At 39.3% G+C, this 17,839-nt stretch overlaps 1 protein-coding gene across 2 annotated transcripts in view; it reads left to right on the forward strand.

The window, feature by feature from the left end:
• The first annotated feature begins 326 nt into the window (after positions 1 to 326).
• Positions 327 to 17,839, forward strand: part of ORC3 (origin recognition complex, subunit 3) — a 37,048-nt gene continuing 19,535 nt past the window's right edge. For both annotated transcript variants that reach the window (XM_010191297.1, XM_010191298.1), the window contains exons 1-9: positions 327 to 350; positions 2,578 to 2,632; positions 5,214 to 5,311; positions 9,828 to 9,972; positions 11,269 to 11,373; positions 12,145 to 12,299; positions 13,247 to 13,383; positions 15,421 to 15,580; positions 16,397 to 16,510. In XM_010191297.1, the coding sequence (XP_010189599.1) occupies positions 327 to 350; positions 2,578 to 2,632; positions 5,214 to 5,311; positions 9,828 to 9,972; positions 11,269 to 11,373; positions 12,145 to 12,299; positions 13,247 to 13,383; positions 15,421 to 15,580; positions 16,397 to 16,510 (993 nt within the window). The remainder of the gene's footprint in view (positions 351 to 2,577; positions 2,633 to 5,213; positions 5,312 to 9,827; positions 9,973 to 11,268; positions 11,374 to 12,144; positions 12,300 to 13,246; positions 13,384 to 15,420; positions 15,581 to 16,396; positions 16,511 to 17,839) is intronic.

Consider the following 17,839-nt stretch of genomic DNA (forward strand, 5'->3'; position numbering starts at 1 on the left):
GGCGGGCTGGGTCATACCATTCTCAGGATGGGGATGAGGAGGAAGACCACATTGGTCCCCTTTTGCGCGGCGGCGGCGTAAAGAGTTAAAGGGTTGTGTCAGTGCGCAAGGAGGGAGGTGAGACTAGGAAGGAGATAGTGGGGAGAGAGCGACGAACCCCTTCCCTTAGGCCTGAGCATTTCGGGGACGAGCAGAGGGCGGGCAGCGTTCCCGGAGGGCGCCTGCGCCGCGGGTAGGCGGTGATTTGCGGGGTCCCTCCCCTTGGGTCTCCGGCGGCGGGGCCGTTTGTCAGGTACCGCTCGGGCTTGGGGCTGGAGAGGGCCGACATGAGCACGTGTTCCGTCTCCAAGGTGAGGGGGGATGGCGGGCGGCTGCCGGGTTTCGCCCCCGTCCTGCCGAGGCGGCGGCGACGGGGCCCCGTATCGTGGCCGGGTTTGCGTGATCACTCTTCAGCAGTTCCCCGATTCCCGCTTGGTCCTGACTTACGCAGGGCGCTTTTTTTTTGTCAAAACAAACAGCCAGCCCTCCGGCCTTGCTCCTCGGTCCCGTTGGCACACGAAAAGCTCTCGTACCTCCGGTAAACCTCGCCTAGGACGGAGCAGTGCTGTGGTGGCTTTAGGTTTTGTCACTTCAGCTAAGGTCTGTGCTTGCAGCCACTTCAAAACATTCATTGCATCTTTCCCCAGAACTAATTTAGTGGAGAAATAAAAATAAAAGCGCTGTCGTTCACACGTAAAGTTAAAGATCTATTATTGTCTTGATATTTCTGAGCTGATAGCTTTTACCTGGCTTGTAGTCATGCTTGGCAGTAGGAACAGTGTCTTAATATGCAGTCAGACTTAAAATGTTGTATTGGAATGTTTAACTTCCTGTCTTGCTTGGTCGTGTAATGAACAGCAGTGGTTCACAGCAGGGAGGGATGCGTTTTATCGTCGGAAGAGTCCTCTTACATTGTGTTTCACTGAATTGTGCAGATGGGTCCTTCGGTGTGGAAGTCACTGTGCAGGTTATTACTTTCAGGAGTAAAGGGAAGTACTTCCAAACAAAGTTAAAAACTTCATCCAAAACAAATGGCTTTCCCTTTAAAAAATGGCTGTTGCCATTCAGTGGGTAGGTAGTGAAAGGTGTGTCCCCCTTTGCCTCCTGTGTCTTATATGTAAAACTTTTTTGCCATTTTATATTCTGGTCTCTGCTACATTCAGTGGTGTATGGAAATCCAATGCTTGTAAAACACTAAAGAATATTTATGTTTCATTTGACTTAAGCATACATTACATTAGGCATCTTTTATATATGTGATTTATAGTTATTTTGGCTGATTTCAGTTGTGCTCTTGTGAGTTATTCTGATATATTATGTGTACTACATCATAAATGAGGCTGTAGCACAGCTTTTTTATAGTGGAATTGTTCAAGAGTGTTCAGGATCTATAGAATAACCACAGCCTTTGTCCAGATGGTTTTAGATGGCTGCTAATATATGTGGTAAAATGGAAAGTATCTGAAGGCATCTCCAGTTCATAACACTGATTTTCAGAGGAGGCAAATATCATTACCAGTGTTTTACTGCAATACCTTATTTGTATCAGAAGGGAAGTAGCATGTCCAGAAGTCACCCAACAGACGCGTGCCTGTGATCAAAACTGAGCATACGTCTGGAGTTGTATTTTCACCAGATCATTTTGATTCTAGTGGCTGAACTATCCTATGTTGACTTCAGTAATCTTTGTTTATACAGGCAGCTGCATTGAGAAATATATGATTGAATCAGTCACTTTATCTATCTGGAGCACTTGTGTGTTTCCTTTTCCTTCGGCTGTAGCACAAGAACCTCACAGTGAGAGTTGGGGAATGCATATGATTTCTGAGAGGGAAGAAAATACAGATTTTCTGGAGGGGAGGAATCTTGCAGAATTCAAAGCTCAATACTTGTTTTTATTTCTTCCTCCTTTGTGATGAAATTCATCTAACTGGGAGATGACTTTTGTCTGGAGGACTTCCTTGGAGCCAGGCGTTTTATTTGTCTGAAACCTTTTCAAGCCATTTGTCCTTCTTTCTAAACATCTTTACTTTTTTGAGTTAGGATGCTCTTGCTCTCTGTAGCTAGGGCACGTTACTGGCTTTGGTAAGTGATTTAATAGTACTCATTGCACTATTCTGCATCATCTTTTCTATGCATCCCAGCCTCTTGCCTTTTTTTTTCTTTTGTTTTTAACTGAAACTGTACTGAGAGGGCACCACTGATGCGTCCTTAGGGAATCATTTCCTCTTAATTCTAAACCTACTGGGGGTTATGAGAAGTTTAAAGACTCTGCTGCTGTTGTAGCTGATCGTTGAATTGAAGAACATAATGGAAAAGTGAAAAAGTTCCCAAATATACTGAGATACTACTTCCAGTAGTTTTCCAACTTGAAACAGGAATGTAAAGGGACAGTATGCAAATGGATATCCTTAAGATGCTGGCAATTCAGTCCAAATTGTTGGCTTAACGGAGCACTGAAGTTAAAGGAGCCTCAGGAGCCAGTAAAATTGATGTTGAAGGTTGTTTTTTGTTTGTTTGTTTTTTCCTGTTCTCTAGGGCTGCTTTGTTTTTAAACCAAGTCCCAGGAAGAGAAGGGTATCTCAGAAAACAGGTTAGTGCATTTTGATACATGTTGCGTGCTTGGATTAGTCCTGAAAGGTTTGCCACATCTGATTGAATTCTGTCATAGCTGCATGAGGATTTCTCTTGCTCCTTGGTGTGGAACTGGCTACTGTAAATGATTTTTTTTCAAAGATTGTATAGCAATCTTTGTCTTTGCAAATTTTTTTTACAGGAGAACTCTTTTGCACTCTACCATAAGTTGTTTACTGACTGACAAACAGTTTAGAAATTATATCCTATTCATAAGTCTCATATTCTCAGTAGTTTGTCTTGAGGAAAAGAAGAAAGAAAACCCCTTTGTGAGGATTCCATGACTTCTGCTCACTAGTGTTACATATTTTTCTTTTCTCCAGCCTTTATGCTGTGTATACAGGACTCTTGTCTTTTGAGGAAGACTGAACAGGACTGACTCTTGTTTGAGCCACAAGTAATGCCGCTAAAATAGTTGCTGTTTGAGACTTGATTAGGAATCCTACTGTTCTTATTCCCAGGTTAAACTTTTTTTGGGCAGCACCGGAGCTGTCAAAAGGTGTGACGATTTGTATTAAAAAAGTGGAAGGGAAAGTAGTAACACCAGATTTTTGTGGAAATCACCACAGGCTCATTCATTACCAGAGGGACTTACTGTAACACCTGCTTTAAAATTAACCCCAAATTATTTTTTTCCGTGAGAGTTGGCACATCTGTAGCTCAGGTAATGAGAGGCAGGGAAATAGAACCCAATCTGTCCTTTTAAGTCATTGCATGATAAATAAACCAACAACCAAGACATATGCACTTAAACCACATTGACATTTTACCCTTTACTGGATATTACTTTTTTTTTTTTGCAAGATGAGTAATGCTTGGATAAACCATTCTAAACATGTTGTTCTAGTTAGCAAATGCTTTGAAGCAGAGCAATACATTTGACTGAACTGGCCCTAAAAGAGAGGCAGAGGTGAGCTAGCTTGACTGCTCACAGCAGTTGGTTAGAATGGTTTACAAATAAAGGGTACTTTCATGTGCATCCCTCTAGTTTGGAAGACCAAACCTGTCCAAAATCTGAAGTTTCAGTTGTGAAACATGGCATTCATAGTTGATAATACAGTTGCTCACCATAAAAGGCGTTCTGTCCATGTTTGCACCTATAGTTTGAGTTTTGGTAGTATAAATAGTAGTATAAAAAGTATATTATGCCTTGGTATATTACCAATAATGTGTCTGGATTTGCTTTAATTAAAAACCTAAGTCCTCTGTAATCAGAGTGGGTTATGCATTTAAAGTGGTTTTTTCTTAGGGATACAAATAAGGTGTTAGTTTAGGGGAGACAATGAAAATGGAGGACGAAGGATGCTGCTTGTTTGTCTTTTACAGAGCTGTTTTGGGTGGGTTTAATGCTTTGGGAGGTTGAATGCACTCATAAACTGGTTATTTTCTAGAGATTAGACCACTGCTGATGCTCCATTGAATGGCCACCAAATGGAAATTAATGGCTAGCGAATTATTTTTTTATATGCATATGTTTAGAAAAAAACCAATTGTTATGTTTAATGTCACCTTGTAGCAACAGTTAACAGTCTGTTTGCATAACCTTCAGTCTGTATTCTTCCAGGTGGTGTTAATGAAACATTAAGCAGTCCCAGGCCTGCTAAATACATGCTGGGAGTAGAAGGTTGGTTTCAATCTTGTGGGTTTGGTTGCTTGGTTGTTTAGGGTTTTTTTAAGGGAAATGTAGACTGTGTGTATGTGGGAGGAAAAGCGACAAGAAGATTCTCCCTCAGTTATGCTATTTTCTGTTCAGTCTGCTATTTTACTCTCAGCTCTGTCTTTCCTCCTTAATTGCAAGCTGGTGGAGAGTTTCTGTACTCACATCTGTGAGGCAGAGCAGCACCTGGGAAGCCAGATGTAGTCAGAAAATGTCCCAAGACACTGTTTTACCAAAAAGAATCTGATTCTCATTTTCTTACTCATAAGGAGCATGTATAGAAATGAGAGACAACTTAGATGTGAGCCAGAAATGAAGGCCTGATTTGCACTTCAAGGTTTCACTGGCATAGTTGTGTCAGTTAAATGTATTTTAAAGAAATAAATAAATCTGTGTTTCATGTAAATTGGCAGTCCCTTCCCAGTATACCTTATTATTTTCAGGAAATTGGTGTTAGCTGCATTTTCCCTAGGGAACAGAAAGGATTTTCACGTATCTATTTTTGTAAGCCTTTATGGTTCGTATCTGACTGTAATAGTGAAAGAGGATTGAATATTTAAGAGGTGAAAGAGACTCACAAAACTATCTGAAGCAAGGGAAAACCTTTTTTAAAGATTTTATTTCATTTTAATAATAAAGGCTGTTTGCCCTGATTAGCCTTTAGCTTATCTGCGACTTGAGGTGGAAGCCAGTTCTTTACCTTTTGCCTACATATTTGGGTAATAGATTCCTTTGCTGATTCTCCCATTAATTAACACATCTCCCTCAGATACCTACGCATATTAAGATGTTCTTGTTTCAGTCTGGTGCTGTTTCTTCTCAACAAAAAATGTATTGTTTTTATAATCTTATTTGTGCTTGCTTTTGCTTTCTGTCTTTCTAGCTGATAATTTCAGTGAAAGAAGCAACGATGCAGAGGACATTGCCTTGCGGTTTGCTACTTGCCAGTCTTTATGGTATCAGATCAAATCAGAAACAGAGGTGAGTCTTGCACCTAATACTAGAGCAGTGTGTTGCATTTATAACAACACTGCTTGCTGCTTTATTTCTGGAGATCTTCTTTTTTACACTCTTAAAATGGCAATTAGTTAAAGCAATAAAAGGGCCAGAAATATTGACTGAGACTCAAATCCCTGTCCAGGATATAAAACAGTAGTAATAAATCCATCAATTACACATGACTTCTAACCACAAAACTTCATGTTTTTGATGCTTCAAGCTGCTGCTTTTAAGCTTATCTTCTTACTAATTGTCCTTTTTATTAATTCCTGGCATACTGCTATTTCTTACCTTCAGTTATGTGCTTGCCAGCCCTCTGAGGATTTTAGGCTGCTCTTGACCTCAGTGTTACAGAGTTCATAACAGCCCAGGATTCACAGTGGATTTATGTGACTATAGCTGCATGGATGTCAAATACTGAATGACACAGCTGCAAGCATAGTCTATTGAATTAGTATGGACAGTGTCAATGAGGTGGTCAGGTGGGGATCAGAGTTGATTTCATACTGAACTATGGCCTCCTAATTGCTGTGTGTTAGGTGGCATGCTGCTGTTGTGTCCCTATAGCCAGCTGGCTTGTATTATAGCATGAATAATTGCTTCCTTACAGCAGGGATTTCCTCCTCTATTCAGTGTCAAGGATTCTGGGCAAGTACTCCATATTCCTCTGCTCACGGGCTCTGGACAATATGAGGTTTTTTTTTTCTAAAGTTTGTTTTGGGATGTACAGTACAAGCCAGCTGGATGGAGCTTACAGTCTGGACCCTTGAGCTGAACTCATAAATTCCTCTAATTCTGTTCCTACTATTCCATGATCCAGCTCACTCTGACTAGTCAGCACCCTTTTCAAACCGTAACTGAGCAAAGCAGTGCACTACATCCCAGTGCTGATTATAGAGAACAGACAGAAGTTTGTGGAGATATATTTGGTATTTTCTTGCCAACTGCTTTGGCTTGATGGGTTAGCTACCAGCACTGACAGTAATGTTGGCAGCTGCACCAGAAACTGCCTTGTCAGCTACGCAGTGGACTACAAGGAAGATGACATTTTGTAGCTGCTTCTGGAAGACCTTTTCTTGGATTTTCTTTCTCTGGCACAGTGTTGTCCAGGTTTTTGAGACAATGGTTCTACGTTGCCAACAGTGGCTGCAGGATTTTCAGGTTGAAGAAGTGTTGTTTGTTTGTTTTCCCTAGCTCTCTGCAAGGATTTCTCCCAGAGCAACAGGCACAGCCCATCATAGTAAAAACCTCCCTTAGCAGCTCAAAAGCACAGAGCTATTGCCATCAGCAAAATCATCATTCTTTCCTGTTACAAATCTCCGACCCTTATTTTCTTTGAGGCTGCTAGGAGATTGCCAGATACTTTTTTCTGTTCTTCCTCCTGCTGGTGGAAGACAGTTCATGTTATGTTGACAAATTGATAAAGGTCTTGCCTTAGAGTTTGATTTGACAAATTGATACAGGTCTTGCCTTAGAGTTTGATTTGCCCAGTGGCAGATTACCTGCAGTTCCTTTTGCTTCTATACATAGAATTTTCTTCATTCAGCTTCTGGGGTATCTCTGATATTTTTTTCTACCGAGTTTTGAATTCCCATCCTTTTATCTCACTGTTGGCAAGCATAGAGGTGGTAATTGTTCTTACATGTAAAATTGTGTGATAATTAAGGTTAGAAGGGACCTTATAAAGTCCCTAGTCCAAACTCCCGCTCAAAGCGGCATCATCTGTGAGGTCAGACCAGGTAGACATGGGCTTATCCTGTTAGGATTTTACTTCCTACATACTTTCAGACCCTGGTATAGTAAACCCTATCCATGGCAGAATGGATTATGTGTGCATTGCATTTGGTTTCAACTGTTATTCCAGGGGTTCTGGTAATGTGCTAAGGGAGCCTAAGTTCTCCAAAGTTTTTGTCAGGGTACTGCTACCTGACTGTTTGTTTGCAGGCCATGTGCTTGTGCTGGCCTTTTCCCAGTTCTCTGGTATCTACTTGATGTTGAAGAGTGAAGAGCATCTGACCTCCAGGTACTTCGTTGTGGAGCACTCTTGGCCTTTGTCCATCATAAACTGTGCTGTGATTGTGGCAGCACCATCTGTCTTCCAGTGGTGACATCCTTTCAGGTCCCTCGGTTCAAGGACAGGGAGTTGCTTGAAAGAGTCCAGCGCAGAGCCACAAAGATGATGGAGGGAGTGGAGCATCTCCCTTATGAGGAGCAGCTGAGGGAGCTGGGTCTCTTTAGCTTGGAGAAGAGGAGACTGAGGGGTGACCTCATTCACGGCTATAACTTTGTCAGGAGGAAGGAGCCAGGCTCTTCTCAGTGACAGCCAATGACAGGACAAGGGGCAGTGGGAGCAAGCTGGAGCATAGGAGGTTCAATCTGAACATGAGGAAAAACTTTTTTACTGTGAGGGTGCCAGAGCACTGAACAGGCTGCCCAGAGAGGTTGTGGAGTCTCCTTCTCTGGAGACATTCAAAACCCGCCTGGACGTGTTCCTGTGTGACCTGGACTGGGTGATCCTGGTCTGGCAGGGGTTGGACTGGATGGTCTTTCAACGTCCCTTCCGACTCCTAATCTGTGATTCTTGCAACATGAAAAGCTGACAAAAGTACCACAGGAACTGTCCTTCATTTTTGGAAGCTGAATTTTGAACCTTTTTTGTTTCAGTATTGCAGGGTATCTCAGTTTTGACCCCTGCTGTCAGCAGTGGCATTGCAAATGCCACTTACTATGGTTCATCTCATCAAGGGTTTCAGAAACATTCCTCTCCTGTAAGGTGAGGAATTCCAGCTACACTACCAGGATCCAGGTTAGAAACAAAATGCCTAAGTGCAGGGCTGTAATATGGAAGTTTTAGCTCTAATGTTCAGGTAAGTTTTCAGACCATGCAATCGTGACCAAACCTAATGTTGCAGCAGGGGCTGAACTTCTAGTTCATACGACTTTTCCAGAGTAAGCAGTGTCATGCCAGTAAATGAGTTGGTCACTTGAGATGTAGAATATCTCAAAGTAGTGCCAGTAACAAAGTTGTTTTGACAAGAAAAGACTGATGGATTTCAAGAAGGTTAAGTAAATGTGTGGTGCTGTGGCAGACTGAATGCCATCTTTACAGGTGTGCATTGGAAGAAATGCATACTGTAACCATGTGAAGTAAGGATTCAGGTTCTTGTTAGGACAACTTAGTGAAAACATGTACAATAATGATCAGAAGAAGCTCAAGGTGTGATGAGTTCTGAAGCCGAAGCTCCGAGGATTGTTACAGGGATGTATGGTAATACATTTGCTGTTGCAAAGCTGATGGTTTAAACTCTTCTTTTTAAAATGCCACGTTACAATTTCTTCTGAGTTGCCATAGGATTTGTCAGGTAAGAGCTCAGAGATGCACAGTCAACATCAGAAAGGCCAGAAGAATATTTTTTAATAGAAAGTGAAAAGAATAAGATTATTTTGTGTATGGTTTTATCAGTTGTTCAGGAGCGCAACAGGAACTCATCTGTGTAGCAGAAATGGAGCTCTGGTTTTTGAGCAGGTATCATGTGCAATGTCCTGGAGTTGTGACCTTGACTCCTTTGACAGCTGCCTCATCAGTGCTGCTAGAGACTGCCTTTGCCACTTGGTTTAAAGTAAAGTTCACTGCTCTCTGTGTCACTTCTTGCTGCTAATAAATCTTGATGATGTTTTTATTGGGATCAGGGATTCAAGCGCGTTTCCAACACCTATGTTCTAGAGCATGTATTGATATCCTGAACTTCAGAGTACAGTTTTTCTTTGCCTGTTCTAGCAGAAGGGATATCTTGTATGTGCCTTTGAAAATCTCTAATCCATAATAAAAGAAATACAAAATGCTGCCACTGTATATCTGCCTTTATAAGTTTTATCTCCCCCTGCTTTCTCTCACCTCTCCATATATTCCTGCATATGCGTATTCTTGTATGAAAATCATCCTGAAGGGCAAAAGTCAGTGCTGCAAACGTGGCAGTCGTGGTTTAGTAGTTTTTCCTATAAAACATACTTAATGCTTTCCTTTAGTTTGTTTTCTTTCATCCTGCATTACATTTGGAGGAGCTGAATGTTTGCTCTTTTATAGATTTCTCAGAAAAATATTTACAGGTGTTTTGTAAGCCAAGAGGAAATAATGGGAATTTTAATGAATGTTCTTTCAGAAACGAATTGTTTTATTCCTCCTGTGTCACTTACACTTTGTCAGTATGTTGGGTTTTTAATTCTTTAAAGCCTGTGGTGTGACAACACAGTGATCCTCATTTGCTTTCTGAGTTATTGCTGAGGCATTTGACCAGAAGTTCCACAATGGGAAATGTCTGTGTTTGCCATACAGTGAATAAATTAAATTAGCATGCTTATAGTTCACAGGAAAACTCAATGTTACTTACAGTCTTACCCTGGAGTTCTAAGGATTAAAAATTATGCAGGAAAGGGGTAGGAAAAGGAAGATATTCTGGTGTTGTATGTTAATAAATAAAATCTCTGTGTTTGTTTACAGCAAATACAGGAAGACTTGAATAAGCAGTTGTTCGATAACCTGGTACATTTTTTGAAGCAGTCTCATTCTGAGCTCCAGGAGAAGACAACAGAATGGAGTTGTCCGCTGAAGTCCAGAGAAATCCCCACCGCAGCTCTGGTCTTAGGTAATTTTTTTAAAGATACATTTTGTTATGTAGACCTTCTTAAAAGTGACACAGAGATAAAAAAAAATATATTGCTGACTTCCAGAAAATACTGTGAGCAGTATCAGCTTCAGAAATGTTAACAGAAGAGATGGGGCTGGGAGAAGGAAGCAGGATAAGACCTCCTTTCCCTTAGTCTGTAATGCATAATAGTGCAGTGAGGTGTCTCCTTCCTTAAAGGTCTGTCTTAGGCACCTGACAGTGGTTTGTTCGGGTTTGTTTTTTTTCCTGATGCACTGGAGATGCTTTGATTCTGTCTCTATTTCTGACACCAACATGCTTGGTGGTTTTTATGACTAACCACGGAATTACCCAGCTTCTGTATTTCTGATTTATATGTTCTTGCAGTGCATCTTTAAGTGTAGGAAAGTGGTGTCATTATCTTGGTAAAGGAGGGTAAAGAAAATAGCTGAAGACCTTATTGCTGATGTTAGTAAAGTACTTACGTCCTCTTTTTTTTTTTTTTTACTTTTTTACACTGCTTTCTTTCTTTCAAAGGGTTGAAAATGTAATCCTAAACCTGGTTCAAGGCAACCTGATTGCATTTTCAGTGTATCATTTTAGGGAATCCAAAATTAGGCTTGTGCTTCAAATTTAGCACGTGAGCAGTAACAAAGCCTGGAAGGTAGTCTACTTTTGTAGGTAGTAGAAAGTGAGAAGTTCCTAGTATGAATATTTCTGTGGAAGAAAGAGTGAATTGCCTTCTAGAGGGGCTTGTTCTTTTTTTGGTTGACTAAGGATGTTAACAAAGGCAGCAAATATTGAGTAGTTCATAGTAAATTCACACTGTGGTTCATACTAACTCGTACTAATTTTTGTTCTTTACATAAACCACGTGAGGATCCAGGTCTCAGGTGTATGCACTGCTCTTCTAGAGAAGGTGAATTTCATCTTCTTGTCTGCAGGTCTTAGATGACTGTGGATGGCTTCTGAGGGTGTGAGGAGCAAGGAAGTTGGGAAACCAATCCTACTCCTTGCAGATTTGTACCCTTGAGAAATCCTTAAAAAAACCCAAATCAAACTATATGAGGTGTCTTTGCAGTGATTCCCTGTTCCTTTTAACCAGTTAGTATTAACATGTATGTCTAATCTTGTGCTAGTTTTTAATCTTTCTTCATGGATGATGCGACACTTTTCATTCCTTTCGTGAATATTTGAGGTGTCTTCTGGTTTTTGTCTGCTGTTCAGTTTATTATTCAGTCATTGTGGTGACAAATCACAGAAAAAAATGCCCTTAAAAATCTGTCTTTCTTCTAGGTGTAAATGTTACAGATCATGACTTGATTTTCAAAAGTCTCTCAGAAGTCCTTCAGAATAACATTACTCATTATATAGCCTTACTGGAAGCCAAAGATTGTCCAGGTAAATACTACAATAGCTTTGCTTCTTCATCTGCATAAGCTGTCAATTGAGTAGAAATTTTAGCCTTTGCCCTGAAATGTGAGAATAAGGGGATGGAAGGATCCTGAAGACTTTCTAAAGATTTGCTCAATCCCGCATTAACATAGCAGCAATGCTTACTGTATTTTAAGAGGTATCCAGTTCTGTTTAAAACAGTGAAGGCTGAAATACTCCTTAGTTGTAGCATAAATATCAAGAGCATGCTGCTTAGTGTATTGCATGTTGATACTGTAGGTTGGCTTTCCTCTTGTTAAACTGGACAGTGTATGTATGCATTCCAATTTTAAATGCTTACAGTCATGTTATTACAGAAAGGGAATGGGTAGAATAAAACTTTGTCCCACTCTTCATGGTCCTTTTTTTATTTAAGTAAAAGGATTAAAATCACTTCTGTTAGCATGCCCGTATCTATGGATTGGCTGTCTTACCTTTAGGTCACTGTAATGCATGTAGCTGAAGTTCAGGAAAGGTGCAAGACCAACATCTTAGCCTGAATTGTTGCTGTCTAAGCAAATTAATAAGATAACTTTTATTGCATTAACAACACACATATCATGAATACTTTCAAGCTTTCTGGAACATGAGATGTGAATTCTGGAGAAAGAAGGAGAATAATTAGAGCAGTGAAAAATAGTAAGTGATAACTTGGGGTAATTTTTTAGAGTATGAGTTGGAGAAGTGTTACTGAGTAACCAAATGTCTTTTCTGTGTGTCTGAAAATGTGTTGTGAAGGCATAAAAAATCTGATGCAGAAGCTGATGGGTCAGTTGATGAACTGCTGTATAGATGTGGACTCACTGGAAGATGAGGACTACGTGCAGGTTTCCCAGAACAGAGTACGTTGTTCAATTACTTCTCTTACCAGCTGGTATGAGAGTGTAGCAAAGGTATGTTTGGTTTTTTTATCACCGGTTTATGAAAATGGCTGACTTTTAGATGCTTTTAAAAAAGATATTGAATAGCTCAAATTTCTGTGCCATAGTGAAAAAATGTCAAAGGTTAGCTTTTCATTTAATACTAAGAAATTACTGAGATTGAGGTGATTTGAATGTAAATCTGTGATATATATAACAAATGCAGAGCTGCTTTCTGATGAGGTATGAATGTTACAATTCTGAAAACCAAGCAAAAAGTACTATTTCATCATATGTTTAATTGGGAACTAGAAGCTTAAAATGGAGTATCGACTTAATGCCAGATGCTTTTCTCCCAGGACTGCTGAGATATTTTGTTTATTAAAACCAAACTTGAGGAAAGAACAGCCATGCAGGGGAAAGGCACCGTATTAGTGCTAATGTGCCATTACGTCATCTGCAGCCCACGCTGCATTGACAAGCAAGGAGAAAATAACTTTCAAAATGTTCTTCTGTACTTGTATTTAATAAAGCTAATGAAGTTTTAAGGTTTTTTTTTCCTGTCATGAATAAAGTTAGAGCCAATTTTATGATGACTTCATCAGAGCAATGTGTTAAATGAAAGTTTAATGAGTACATGCTCTTTTTATTACTGGGTAAAGATACAGAAAATAGGCAACATCCACGTACACAGCTCAAATCTTCTCCCTCAATCCCAACAGAATTTTACCACTTCTGTCCCACAGAGCTATTCTTGGCTTTGTTGGAGTGTGGGGTTTTAAAATGTGTTTATTCTTTGTACTTCTGGCTGTGCCAAACAGAAGGAAGAAAAATTGCAACTCTAGATGCTAATAATAAATACAGTTGTAGCCAAAAAAAGCCATTCGTATCACTTTGGAGCATTATAATATCTCATATGTGATTCAGTCTTTTTGTTTTCCTGTCTTCTATTTATTAATGCGTAACAAATGGTTTTAAAGAAAAAAGCTTCTGGAACTCCGAGCAAAAAACAAAGTTCCTCTTCTAGACACTGGCAGTCTCCTCCAGTTGTAGTTATATTGAAAGACATGGAAAGTTTCAACACAAAAGTACTTCAAGACTTCATCGTCATCAGCAGGTAATGGGGTTTGAAGTTTAGTTCTTCTACTCTGTTACACATTTTCTACTTGCAGTTGTTTTGAAGTGTAACAAGGAGGCCAGTAGAGAGTTGGAATCAAATACTGATGCTGCTGCTTTGCAGCAGTGATTGAGCAAAAAGTTATTTACTAGGTTTGGGGGATAAATTATCCTAAAGCTAACTTGGGACTGAACCAGGGTGCCCAAAGGCTGGGTTGAGGTATTGGGTGACTGATTTAATTCTTCACATAAGAGGATTTATTGGTACTAGTTCTTAATAGAATTTGTGATTGTAAAACTCATTTTTTTAAGACGCCTAGATCCTTCTTCTGTGGACTTTTAAAATTGTTTTCAGAGTATGTTTTTTGTATGACTACTGATGTAATGCTGCTTAAAGGTCACTAGCTTACTAATAGGAGTATATAAAACTTCCCCAGAGAGTTTCTCATGTTGGTCAGGATCTGTAATGAGCAGCAGACTACTTCTTTAGTATTGTCTCATGCATTCTGATAAAAAACCCCATGCTGTCCTCTAAAAAAAGCATCTTAACTTAGCCCCCAGGTTGAAATTGCAGTTGTAGCAGAATTGGGGCTGCAGTTGTACAATTAATTCAGCTGCAGTGTACACACCTGACACTACCTTTAAGCAAGGCAATTTCACTTGCTGGGAGACCCACATAAACATATTTTTCTACTTCAGATCTGGCAGATGAGTTCTCTGGGGAACATTTCAAGAAGTAAAAGCGGAACTGCACAATTATCTGGAAAGAATTAGGGTATAAGGCAGGGGAACATTAGGTTTTAATTGTGTTTTAAGTGTTACATTTTATTTTGCCTTTTTGTTGGAAGGATAGATACCTCATTATCACCATGTGGAATGCAGATGAGATGCAGTTCAGGTCTGTCAGTCTACTGTTTGCAAATATAGACTACATGTCACTTCAGAGAAGAGGTTTAGAGGATTCAAAGGACCTTACAACTGAAGATTGTATCGGTTAAAATAAGATAGAAGATGGGTAAAATAGAAGCTTAGCAGAGTTGCATAATGCTTTGAAAAAGATCTTTGGGATAGTTTAGTTTATCGCCTCCATTTCAGTTTTAAACATGTTTAATAATAAGGGTGAAGTGGGTAAATGGGAGACGTTCTTCTGATTTGTTAGTCACAAGGTTCAGTTTCTCTCCAATGTTCTTTTAGGTTATGAAGAGTGGACAGTAATATATGAAGTTTATTGTTTTTTATCTTTTAAGTCTCTAGCAATGACTTTTGGGGAGTCAGAGAAATGAAATAATTGTGGGGTAACAGTTAAAACACAAAGGTCAAAAAGATGCTATGATGAAAACAGAGGAGTAAATTGTCAATTTTAACCTAGGAGATACTTAAGATAGCAGAATTTGTAACATCTTGGCACTGCTAAAAATTGAAAATAATGATGAAATATGTAAAATGTAATGTTTTCAGTATTAATTTGTATGCTGCTCACAAGGAGTACAGCATTCAGCCCTGGTTATCAGTTCTCAAAGCATATCCTAAAAAATGAATTGAAGAGGAAGATTGCATCTGGAGAAGTTGGAATTAATTTTTTAAGTATAATGGGAACACAGAGAGCTAGAGGGGTTTCATATTTAGTTTGAATTTATTAAATGGTGTCAGATTGGTACATTTTCTTGACTGTTACCTGTTAAATGTCTGTTCTTATTTTTTTTTCTATTTCTCTGGAAAAAGAAAATGATAAGATTCAGTTCTCTGAATATAACTTTTTGGGGAGATAGGACCAATACAATAATCTAACTGAAAAGATGCTTCCTATTTGAATCCCAAGATATACTTTAATTTGCTTTTCTACTTTAAGGCTTTAAATAGCTTCCTTTCTTTTTCATTTTACTCCACATCAAAACTCTTGATTTACTGACAACAAATACTTTAATTTACCCCTTTCTGCATTTAAGCTCAGTGCTGTAGTAGGAACATAATGTATTTGTTTCGTGATTTTCTATAATGTAACTATTGTGTTTTTTTCTTCCCTTCCCCCGTGATCTAGTCAGCACATCCGTGAATTACCTCTGGTACTGATTTTTGGAATCGCCACATCTCCAATGATTATCCACAGCTTACTTCCTCACTCTGTTTCCTCTCTGCTGTGCATTGAGCTTTTCCAGTCCCTTTCCTGTAAGGAGCACCTGTCCACTATAATTGACAAGGTAATTCCTTTTCTCAGCAGGAGGAGTGTGTGTGTATTCAAGCACAGTGTACACACGTGGCTTTTAAAAGTAGGTTTGTCTGAAACTTTTTAAATGGTATCTGTTCCTGAGAGCTGTGGACTTGGGATATTTCTACTCATAGCTTCAGAGTAGCTTAATACTCAGAGCTTCCTTCTCACAGTGAAACACACTCACGCGCCTGCTTTCATCTTTCATTTGCGTTGATATCTCTGCACACATACTTGGGCAGTTACACTTTGACATTCCCACCTCTTCATTAAATTAGTGCTTTGATTTAAGTTACTTTGTTCCAGAAAAAGATAGCTTTAAATATAGGAAAATTCAGTTCAGCCTGAATACTGCTGCCTGTCAAAAATTAGCGGTTATCCAAATGGCCAAGCCATATAGATGCTGTGCCTGTGTGATTCTTGGTACACCACTTTGTGCAGGATTTTCAAAATCACTGTTACACATGCTGAAAGTAGTGGCATCCATGGTGGTTACAGCAACTTGTGTTCTGTTGTTTGTAACTTTAAAAATAAATACAAAAATAGTGTTAAGCAAAACTAACTTCAAACGTTGCATATTGGCAAAAGGAACTTACAAAAACGTGGTGAAATAATAAACTGAAAATTAATCTTTGCATAGATATTTTAGTAGAAATACTGTTTTTAGAAGCTGGCAGTGTACTTAGTATCTCATTTAGTTGAATGCTAACATACTGACAGTTGTATCAAATTGTATATATAAATTTTGCTGAGTTTAATTTGGAAAATAATTTCTCCTATGGCAACTTTTCCTTTTTATCTCCCTTAGCTGCTTCTGACAGCCAAGTTTCCCTTCAAACTGGGTGAGAAAGTTCTCCAGGTTCTCATCAGCATATTCTTGTACCATGACTTTTCTGTCCAGAATTTTATCAAAGGATTTCAGGTAGGCAGTGGTAACAAGAACTCAAGTTACGGTTGTGAAAACAAAGAGTAATTACTAGGCAGTGAAAGATTTCTTAGGTCCTAATCTTGCTGTCACTGAATTGGATGAAAAAATGTCTTTTGGAAACAGTTTGGATCCGTGAACAGGTGGGCATTTTAAAGTTAAAACCTTAACTGCTAAGGTTTTAAGGGAAAACTTGTAGTACAGGTATGAAGAAGGATATAAAAACCTACTTTGCCACAAAATATTTATATTTAAAGGTGACATTTAAAAGGATAACCTGCCTTGGTGAGTAGAAAGACCTGTATTTTGCTGTACGTTAACTGGTTCCTTCTAACACCCCTGACACTCCAGCTCTGATCCTCTGTACCAGGTCCTTGTACTCTGGTTTGTCATGGTGTGAGTAGGCTACAGCAGTGTCTCCTCTCCTCTTGAACTCCTGTGGCACAGTTTCTGGATGCACATTTACCTTTTCAGGGAAATAGAAGCTGTGGGGTCACTTACTTTGTGCCTCGGAGTAGGTGGTGCTTGTGCTCCAAGCAGCTCTGCAGCAAGGCAAGAGTTACATTTACCCTCTCAGGAGACAAAGTGGAAGACTTCAAGGTTTCAAAAAATAGTTCATATAGAGCATGTTAATTATATTTTTATTGGCCTATGTAGATATTTATATCTAGATTTATTTCTGTGTCTGAGTCTCCTTGCAGCTTTTGTGGATTGCAGGCAAGCGTTCTCCAAAAGAATTTGTTGTCCCTGTAATCTGTTTTAATGCAGGATTGTGAAATTGTTTCTTGCCTGGTTCCATGAGTGAACCTGTTAGTAAAACATGCCCTTTTAGTGCCATATGCCTGTACAGTGTGTCAGATTCTTTGATACCTAAGATTTAATGATTACACATAGGCAGGAGAAACATCCTGGCTGTAGCACCTCTTGCTGTGGGCTTTAATACATTTCAGCTCATATGAAAGAGTCACCAGGATTTAATGATTTTCCATTGGCCTGTTACAAAAATACAAGTCCTAGCCCTGACAGCATATAACTGTGTCCTTGTGCATTAAAAGTATTCAAAAATGAAGCAGTTTCAGATCAGATTTCCTAAGTGATAAATACAAGGCATCACCATTGTCGTCATGTCTAGGAGCGTTGCTGACTTTTCTGACACAAAGTGTCTTTCCCCTTTGACAGCTTTTATGTTTTAAAAGTTTTTAGTGAGGTGGTCCTTTTGATTGGTTTTTTTTAAGAACAGCTGTGACAAGTATATGCTACTATTCTGCAAGGCTCTGATGCTATAAGCATTTAGTGCAGCTGAAATTAGTGATAAACTGTGTTTGT

This window comes from Mesitornis unicolor, unplaced genomic scaffold (assembly GCF_000695765.1).
Source record: "Mesitornis unicolor isolate BGI_N332 unplaced genomic scaffold, ASM69576v1 scaffold7319, whole genome shotgun sequence".
NCBI lineage: Eukaryota > Metazoa > Chordata > Aves > Mesitornithiformes > Mesitornithidae > Mesitornis > Mesitornis unicolor.